Genomic DNA, 10,386 nt, shown 5'->3' on the forward strand with positions numbered 1-10,386 from the left:
AGTCGATATGTTATTATGTTTTATGACACGAGCCTTATATGATGTCAGAGTTTACTTATGAAAAGAAAAAGAAAATATTGGAGAGCTTACTATGTATTTCTTTCCGTACTGATTCAAGAGTTTCTATACGTAACAAGAGTCAGCGGGTTCGCTCGGCTCCAGATATGGGGTCGGGTTCCCATCACACCCTAGTAAAGTTGGGGTGTGACACCACCACCAGTCTCCTTTACGCTGGCCACGACTACCTGTCGAGACCCCCAACACTTTCCTTGCTACCACCCTAATGCAATTAGCCGTCTTATCCCACATACTGGTCGCATCCCCACTACTATCCCAGGCCCCCATATCCTTCAATTTCTCTCCCATCTCCAGTGCACTAATTGTGGTCACATTACCCCATCTGATCCTAGGTCGGTCATCCACGACCCTCTTCTTCCTCGTCCTCTTGATCCCTAAATCAATTACCAAGAGCTTATGTCGGGTTGTAAGATAGTCGCTCGGAATGACCTTACAATCTTTGCACAGACCTTTATCATCCTTCCGAAGGAGTAAAAAGTCTATCTGAGTTTTAGCCACCGAACTAAGGAAGGTTACCAAGTGTTCCTCCTTCTTTGGAAAACTCGAATTGGCTAAACCCAAAAGCTCTTGCAAAATCCAAAAGTGAGACTCCTCCTCCATTTCTGTCCCCGAAGCCAAAGCCTCCATGTACATCATCATAACCTCCCGAAATAGGCCCGATGTGTCCATTGAAATCACCTCCCACGAATAGCGTCTCAGTAGGCGGTATGTCTCCCACTAATTCGTCCAAATCCTCCCAAAATCGCCTCTTCTCCTCCTCACCTAAGCCTGCTTGCGGCGCATATGTACTAATAATGTTCAAAGTGAGTCCTTCCACGACCACCTTAATCGACATCATCCTATCAGTGACCCTCCTAACCTCTACCACCTGATCCCTTAATTTACTATTCACTAAAATGCCCACTCCATTTATATACTTCCACCTACCAAAGAACCACAACTTATACTCGTCTACCTCCTTAGATTTAGAACCTACCCATTTGGTCTCTTGGATACAAGCTATATTAATCTTCCTCTTCTTAAGAATCTTAACTAGCTCTATGGACTTCCCCGTTAACGTCCCAATGTTCCAAGAACCTACTCTCAACCTAGACGCTTCTTTAACCCACTTACCCTTCCTAACCCTCGCCCCCGTCCCCGAACGCGAATATGACCCTAGTCTACCATCATTAATCAAAGCCATGGGAAAGAGTATGAACTAATAAATTCAAAAGTCTAAAGTTAGCAAAATGTTACTACAAATGTATGGACAAATAATATATATAGCAACCGGAGGTACCAACTCCAGTTGAACTAAACCTGGTCGCCGCCGAAAAACACTGTTCAACGTTCGAGTTACTGTTCACTGTTGAAATTCTGTTCCCAAAAACCTGAAATAGGAAAAGAGAAGAGGGGGGGGGGGGGGTGAAAAAAGGAACAGGAAAAGAAAAAGAAAAAAAAGGAAACAGTAGGGAAAAAGAGGGGGCTGCCGGAAAATTCTCCGGCGATAGCGACTGAGTTCTTGCAGCGCCAACGACAGCTAGGAAAGAAAAAAAAGGAGAGAAAAAGGGAAAAAAAGGAGAAGAGAAGAAGAATAGGAGATGAAGAAAAGGGAAGGAGAAAAAGTAAATTTGGCCGGAAAAGTGCCCTGCGTTACCTGATCGCTGGAGTTACCTGGTTGCCGGACGTGCTGGCAGGTGGGGTGAGGTGGGAGGGGGGGAGAGGCAATGTTACCGTTGAGGGTAGAGGGGAGAGAAGAGAGAGAAAGCAGACCATGAAATCTATTCGATAGTGTCACATAATTGTCAGAGGCTTATAGATGTTCTTCTGTACTTCAAACTCACAGAATAGCAAATTTAGTGTCAGCTGAATGCTACATTAAGCATTTGAAAATGATCTGTGCTGCAGATTTGGAAACAAACTTAGAGTTACTTTAGATTTTGTCACTTCCAGTATAGTATCCGTGGTGCATCGATTTTCAGGAATTTATTTGCATTTAGCGATATACTATTGAAACTTCAGAAAATAGTTTTGTTTTAGACTTGCAATTTTCTGGATCTGTTACTGCTTTTAGAGATAAGTAGGAGCTGTAATAAATACAAGAAACTCTGTTTTCCTCTTCCTTTTACGGTGTTTCCATTCTGCGCTTTCATTTTTTTATGATACCAAAGATTCATGTACAAAAGGCAGCTGTTTAGCGGCAGTTGGTACACCAGATTTAGGTACTTGTGCCGAAATCCTGAATTAACTTACTGTGTAAAATTCCGTCACAAATGGAAATCAGAAATGTTTTTGTAACTGACAATCTGCAAGAATATCGCCAACGTTTGTGGAGAGAAGAGAGAGAAAGCAGACCATGAAATCTATTAGATAGTGTCACATAATTGTCAGAGGCTTATAGATGTTCTTCTGTACTTCAAACTCACAGAATAGCAAATTTAGTGTCAGCTGAATGTTACATTAAGCATTTGAAAATGATCTGTGCTGCAGATTTGGAAACAAACTTAGAGTTACTTTAGATTTTGTCACTTCCAGTGTAGTATCCGTGGTGCATCGATTTTCAGGAATTTATTTGCATTTAGCGATATACTATTGAAACTTCAGAAAATAGTTTTGTTTTAGACTTGCAATTTTCTGGATGTGTTACTGCTTTTAGAGATAAGTAGGAGCTGTAATAAATACAAGAAACTCTGTTTTCCTCTTCCTTTTACGGTGTTTCCATTCTGCGCTTTCATTTTTTTATGATACAAAAGATTCATGTACAAAAGGCAGCTGTTTAGCGGCACTTGGTATACCAGATTTAGGTACTTGTGCATAAATCCTGAATTAACTTACTGTGTAAAATTCCGTCACAAATGGAAATCAGAAATGTTTTTTTAACTGACAATCTGCAAGAATATCGCCAACTGTGGAGTGCCCAACGTTTGTGGATGCTTTGCTATGGACTTGTCATCCTCGTAGATTTAACCTATCATCAACCGTTGAAATGAATAATGTTTCATCAATTTCTTAATGTATATGAAGAATCCGAGTCATTCTTTTTCTCAAAGAAGCAAGCCTTGGTATAGTCGTTTAAAAGAAATAAAAGCTTTTGATGGGAAAAATCAGCCGCTGCAACTCAAAAGTGGGGAGCTGGAAAAGCACCCTTACGGAGAGGAAGGAAATTTATTTCCTTTTAGATTGGCGATGCAGTTAAGTCATCACTAATTCAAAAATGAAAGCACTTAATCATTTCTAAACTTTATTAGTCTGTTTGTCAGTATAGATTCTTACTACATCTAGCTTTAAATTCTTGCACTTTCCAAAATATCTAGTCGCACTATGTGGCCGATAGTTAAGTAGTCTGTTAAGTACTGAAAATTATGCTAAAGTTGAATCATAAGATTATTTATTCTGGCTTTCTCACAATTCTATAGTGAAATTCTTTCCTCTTGCATGTGCTCTGTCATTTGTCAGCAGTCAGTTGATGTATTCTTTTTAGCTATCATTTCACTGGTGTAGTTAAACTAGGTGTAAAATAATTGAGAAGCCCCAAGATTTCAATAGATTTTTGTAGATAGTTGAAGGTTTGTAAGGCCATCGCAAATACTGTTATTTTTCTTTGTTTAGAGAAATAACGTGGATTAGTGTGTAATTCATGCGTTTTCTGTATGCAAGCTTGGTCTTTATTGTAGTCATCTCAATCTCTCATCAACAAGTTCTAACAAATTTGTACTTCGAATTTCCTGTGAATTACCAATCAGGTGACAACAGTCAACACGACAGGGTAGTGTTCTAAGAACTTGCTAATGTTTTTTATTGTGTCTATATTCATATGTCTCAGTATCCTGTTTTATGATGAAAAATTGAAAAATATGGTGTGAAACAGGCAACTTTATCAAAAGAAAATTGAAATCTATTCACAGAAGGAGAAGATTTCATATAAATCTACTAACTGTGTGGGCTGGCCTCGGCGTGGTATTTTTTTCCTCCAATAAAGAAATGGTTACTTAAAAGTAGACAACCAATATTCCCGTCTTAGGTGCCATCTACTAGTGGTGGACAATGGGCAGGTTGGATCAGATTTGGGTGGATTGAAAATGGACTGAGGGAAAATGGATTGAATTGCAATCCACCCATATGAATACGGGTAAAGGATGGATTGGGTAAGATATGAATTGGATAAAATGGTCCTGAGTCCTAACTCACTTTAATCTCCTAAAGTCAAAGAACTTTAAACCTTTAGCTGTGTTAATTGAAATCAGCTTTAAAAATAAAAAAAAATTGAAGCAACTTTAAACCAAAAATGTTATCCAAGAAAATCTTAGTTTTCATATTTTTTATGGGTTAAAAATACACTAAAACTCATATTTACCCAACTGAATGCACACATTAAAATATGAGTTAAATGAGCTGATGACATCAACGGACCAGAATGCTTCAACAAGATCTTTGTTTATAAAAAATGTACATCAGATGATAGCTACTCATTAGCTTCTTGTGTAATCTACTCTCTATAGTTACTTTGTTTATTGTATTGAATTTTGAAAAGCGCGCATCAGTTCATATGGTAAGCTTGAACTTGAAATAAAAAAATGCTTTAAAACTGACAATCTGCAAGAATAATGCAAAAAGAGAATCAGGAAGCAAAATCCCTTGTTCGATATCTTATCTGTATCAACAAAAACAGATCTAGATGAGACATCCAAGTAATAGTGCGACTCTTACATGAAGTTTAAAATAAAGTATCAAAAATTAACCTAAACGTATATAACAAGGATTATATTGAGATAAATAAAAACTAAAGGGGCCTAAGTGACTTAATCAAAAGTTCGACCTAGAAAGTAACAAGGCTAAACTATACATCTATATTATTAGAAATAATAACTTCAGCTCCCTACTCCTGAATTTAACAAATACTGGCTACAAACAATTAAGAGTAAAGGTACCACCATCAAACCTTTAGTTTGATCCACAAGCACTATATCAACATTTAGTGCTTTGTCAGACACGTGATTGTAATTAATAACACTTTGCGCATAAAAATCACATAAATTGGAATAAAATGAATAATCTTATTAGATTATTACTAAAGATGTTTTTTTAATATATATTGACAAGACAAATATGATCGTCTTTTAGTTCTTGTGGACAAGCTTGGTCTCAAGAGCTGAAAAAAAGGTTGGGAATATTTAGAATTTATTTAGCATATGTAAGTGATTAAGAAAAGGAGGCTAATTTGTGTTAGAAAAAGGGTTCCTAGAATATATAGGGTTTTATTTTACTGTTTCCACTGTGACATGTTACAAAAACCACCCTGCACATTAGAACATGCAACTTCCAAGCCAAGAACATGGGGACAGGCACAGCTGACATATTGCCCGAATGTGTCATTCGCAAAATACTCTGTTATCTTAGTTATGGAGAAGCAACCCGGATGAGAATTCTCTCCAAAACATGGCTACAGGCCTGGTTGACTCTTCCCAACTTGGCATTCGGAGTCTCTTCTGGCGAAAGCTTAACAATAGTGGATAAAGTCACGAAGAGATATAGGGACGGAAATATCCCTATTGACAGGTTTGAACTTCACAACTTTACGGAACCTGACGGTCTTTTCCCTCTGATTGATAAGTGGCTTGGCATTGCTCTTCAAAATGGTGTAAAAGATCTAGTGTATAGAGATGTTAGATATTCATCATCATACCCCTTCCCCATTTTTATATTCTTGGCAGCAGAATCTTTACGAGAACTAGTCCTGACGGGTTGTGATCTGATGCATATTTCGTTATCTACTAGTCGTTTGGTGAACTGCCATTCTTTGAGAAAGCTTTCTCTATCTTGTGTCCATTTAGATGAGAACATGCTTCAGACTCTACTCATTAGTTGTCCATTAATTGACACTTTAATCATCGAGCATTGTATTGGTCTGAATAAAATTGAGCTCCGGAATCTTCAGAAGATCACGTCACTTACCATTAATATTCACCGACGTGTTAAAATTCAAGCACCAACTCTTGAACACTTGTCCTATTCTAGTTATTCTTTGGAAGAATTGGATATTGTTGAATATCATAATCTGAAATCTTTAGAGATATCATGTATGCAAATATCTAAAGGATTTCTCGAGCACCTTATCTCTAAACCTCACTTCCTTGAGAGTTTGAAATTGGTTAAAATTACTTCAGGAAGTTTTGACATCTGCAGGAGTCAATCCCTAAGGGTCTTAAAGATTCAGAATTGCGAGATCATAGGAACAATTGATGCTCCAAATTTGCTATTATTTGAGTATAAAGGACGACGTGTTATTCCTCAGCTTAAATTTGCAAGAGAATCAAGCCAATTGAAGCACTCACAGATCATTCTTGATTCCTTGTACAATTTAGATGCTGCGTGGTTTTGTAAGTTGAGAAAATTTCTATCACATTCGACCTCTTGGTCTCAAGTTACCCTTTATTTTCTCAAATGCAGTGAGATCAACATGAAATATTTGCAACTGCACCATAGAATTGCTACCCCACAAGTGGACATTTTAGATGTAAAATTTTTAACGCCGACTAGGGAGTGCCCGACGTTTGTGGATGCTTTGCTATGGAGTTGTCATCCTAGGAGACTCAACCTACACTCAACAAGTGAAATGTTTACATGTTTCATCAATCGTTTGATGTATATGAAGAATCTGAGTCACTCACCTTCTCATGAAAGCGAGCCTTGGCAGAGTCAATTAAAAGAAGCAAAAGTCTACAAATTTGATCAGGAAAGTCAGAGTTGGCATCCTGTAGAACACAAAAGAGGAGAGCTCTCAATAAGGACCACTAGTAAGAGGGAGAGATACTTCTTTTTATTAGATTGGTGATGCATTTATTCTGTTGCAAATAGAATGCCCTCATTCATTTATAAAATTCATCATCAATCTCTATTTTAAAGGTTTGGTAACAGATATTTATGAACTTCAAATTTCGGTTCTCCCATTAATTTGTCTTAAAAAATATCTTTTGTCAAGTATGATTAAGTTGGAAATACCAAGGCATCGAGACAAAACTATGTTTGGTGTTCTGTTTTTTAATAGTTCATGTGAATTTGTCATACGGTTTTTTGTAGTATTAGATATCTTAGTCGATGCTATCTATTAGTTCATGTGATATGTTTTCTTGATCAATCCCCTGTTTTGTCAGGATGTTCTCACATGCTATCAGATATTGTGAATTCAGGTGACCGCAAGTTTTTCATTTATTACTGCTGGAAAAGAAATGTTATTGCAAATTATGTTGAATTTGATCGGTTCATATTGTGTAAATAGTAAGAGGTGATACATATGAACCAAAAAAATAATATTGTGACTGGTATTTCTCTGTGTCATTTTTCAGATACTCATATTAATATTTTAGTTGTTGCAAACTATTAGAGAGTTCCACATAAATGTGCTTCAGAATACATAATGGAACGACATTAACAGAAGTTGTAGTACTTCACTCTGAAGACTGATGTTGAGCCATTTGTAGTTGAAGCAAGAGGAGGTATTGCTGGTTTCATGTGAATTACCAATAGTTACAAGACCACAGAGTAGTGTTCCAGAACTTTACTGTTTTTCCTTAGCCTATGCTCTCAATATCCTGTTTAATGTGGCTTCCTTTTTGGGTACCTTTGTTCTTGGTTTTAACTTCCCTCAGATTAAAGAAGAAAATATTGGTGAAGAATGTCGCAACTCTATTGAAAGAAAGTGGCAACTTTATCATAAGAAAATTGAACAGAAAACTTATTAATCGACTAATTGTGGGCTGACATTCACTCTCAGGATGAACTAAATTACTTGAGAAATGGTGTTACAGGTAAATACAATAAAAAATATACAGCCAATCTTCCCTTGTGTGAGGTGACACTGAAAGACCAGAAAACTGGATTTGGAGTTGTTTTAGTCCTAGAAAATACATTGGTGCACTTTCTTCAATAAGATATCAGTTTACTAGCAATAAATTGCATCAGATGATAACTACTCTCATATTGGATCAATATATTTTGATTTTCTGTTTAAAAATAACCTCCTTGAAGTGGAGGGGGGTTTGGCGGATCCATTATTAGAAATGGCATTCCATTACTTTACAAAGTTTGATCCAAAAGCAAAAGGGGTGAGGGGTATCCTCATTTACAATTCAGCTTACAAAAAAAGTGATTTGAACAAATGTCAAATATGAATAAGAATACGCCCAGATTGAATGAAGCTTCTATCAATTGGCAATCATGTCATTTTTCTGTCCTCGATGAGCAATTCAACCCAGAGAATGTGTCCACTTTGGATGGCAGGTGCATGTGTATTTCAGATCAAAGGTGTAAATACCCTGGAATTATCAGGAAAGAAAAGAATGCAGCAGCGAGAACACAACGATATTAGCTGAAGAACAAATATCCAAATTAAAATTAAATGGCATTCTTATCCCAGAAATAACACCAGTGTCCTCTGCAATGTAATGACACAAAGTTACACTTAACTGCTTATTAGTTGCTTCTACAATATTCACAAAAAGTATTACTAATAGCTTCCAAGGAGAGTCTCTTATGATTATAGAGTTCATTAAGAATATGTCCATGAAACTTTGCATAATATGCCAACACATTCGCAAAGAAGAGAATTCTCGATATAGCAGAGGATACAGGTTAACCCATTCACTAGAATATATGTTACTTAGCTTATTATATTTGACAGCAAAATCTTTTCGAGAGTCAACGGCCAGAAAAGTTTCAAGACAAATGTTTCATGATAGTTTTTTTTTTTTTTTTTTTGGTTGTTGTTGTTGTCCAATTTTGTTTTTGTTCTTGATATACTGCATATATCCTTTGAAGATTATCTTGGCATTTTTGTAACAACGAGAATTAGTCCTTCTAATGTTTATCTAAAGCACTATCGGATCTCTCAATCCGAAACGTTATCCAACAGTTCAATAAAAAGTATTCCTAACGTAAAAGTGCCTATTTGTCAAAATCACCTAGTAAATTCACAATTCTATAGCAATCATGATTGTGTTTTGATAAATAGTTGGTGACAGTTCAGGTAGGAAACGCATACAACTGATAGTTCAGGTAGGAAACTCGTAAAAGAGTTATACTTCAGGTGTGTTTTTGACCGTTCGAAATATTAGATATGCTACAAGTGAAGTAACACAGTTATCCTCATCTTGCTAAAGTTCCAACCTATCAGTTGTAACTTAAACAAACTTTCCACAAATTAAGAAAAACCAAAGAAGTCTCCAAATTTGAACCACCTTGCAGTTAATCATAGCCAGATGCTCAACACTAATTGCTGATTTTTCCTGAACTGAGTAAGAACCGGGTATATGTTCTCAAAGGCAGTATATGTCTCATCTCTAACCTTGGCCCCTGTGATGACAATTTTCCCAGAAACAAAAATAAGCATCACTATTTTTGGTTGTTTCATACGATATATTAATCCAGGAAATAGTTCTGGCTCGAAACTTGAGAAAGCACGGTGAGCATACGCAAGGCCTTCAAGTCGAATAGGAAATTTAACATCACAAGAAGCAACTATATTCTGAATCTTAAAATCCTTAAACTTGCATGCCGGAAAACCGAGCTTTTGAACGATTCTAGCAAATTTCCGTGCTGCCAACTGGGACTGTTGTTCACTTTTGGCTCCAGTACAAACCATCTTCCCTGAAGCAAAAATCAATGCTGTAGTTCTTGGTTCTCTAATTCTCATGACCACTGCAGGATAACGTTTCGGATTGTACTCAGCGTTTCGAGCCTGAAGTGCAATGGTTTTGAGGTCCAACTTGCAGTCAAGATTGGCAGTTGACACAATATTCTGGAAAGTAGGGACTATTCCAGAGGGGTGCTTGGAAAGATCCATTAAACTAGGGTTTGATTTTCCAAGAAAAAGGAATTGTAGCGGTAAGAATTTGAAACTAGGATTCTTTTATATGAAAAGGGGACGATCTGAAGAGAACCTTTTATAGGATTCCTAGTATATATAGGGTTTTTAAGTGGGCAATTTGCAAGATTGCCCTTCGCTGGGGGTGGTCTTTAATTTTTACCCCTCTAAATGGTGGTCTTTAAATTCTGCAATTCTGCCTTAAGGCAGAAATTCTATCTTCAAGCAGAATTTGCATGGGCAAAAATTCTGCCTGTGCAACCCAAATTCTGTCTTGCGATTTTTTTTTAATTGAGCTGGGGTTCGAATCCACAACCTTGGGCTGTTAGGCGAGGGGTAAAACTTAAAGACCATCAATTTTAAGGACAAAAATTAAAGACCACCCCAAATAAAGGGCAATCCGAGCAAAAAAAAAGTTTTTTCTTGACAGCCGTATTTCCAAAAATAAAATATGTTAACATTAGGCCTTA

General features: G+C 36.8%; 2 protein-coding genes across 2 annotated transcripts; one reads left to right on the forward strand and one right to left on the reverse strand.

The window, feature by feature from the left end:
• Positions 1-5,389: 5,389 nt before the first annotated feature.
• On the forward strand, positions 5,390-7,796 carry LOC132611651 (putative F-box/LRR-repeat protein At3g18150). Its single transcript, XM_060326048.1, has 2 exons — positions 5,390-6,571; positions 7,536-7,796. The coding sequence occupies exons 1-2, from the start codon at positions 5,390-5,392 to the stop codon at positions 7,794-7,796; spliced, it is 1,443 nt and encodes a 480-aa protein (XP_060182031.1).
• Positions 7,797-8,147: 351 nt separating this feature from the next.
• LOC132610211 (TATA-box-binding protein-like) lies at positions 8,148-9,962 on the reverse strand. The gene has a single exon (XM_060324498.1). The coding sequence runs from the start codon at positions 9,893-9,895 to the stop codon at positions 9,302-9,304; it is 594 nt and encodes a 197-aa protein (XP_060180481.1). The 5' UTR covers positions 9,896-9,962; the 3' UTR covers positions 8,148-9,301.
• Positions 9,963-10,386: the final 424 nt, after the last annotated feature.

The sequence above is a fragment of the Lycium barbarum genome, chromosome 9 (genome assembly GCF_019175385.1).
Source record: "Lycium barbarum isolate Lr01 chromosome 9, ASM1917538v2, whole genome shotgun sequence".
NCBI classification, from domain to species: Eukaryota; Viridiplantae; Streptophyta; class Magnoliopsida; order Solanales; family Solanaceae; genus Lycium; species Lycium barbarum.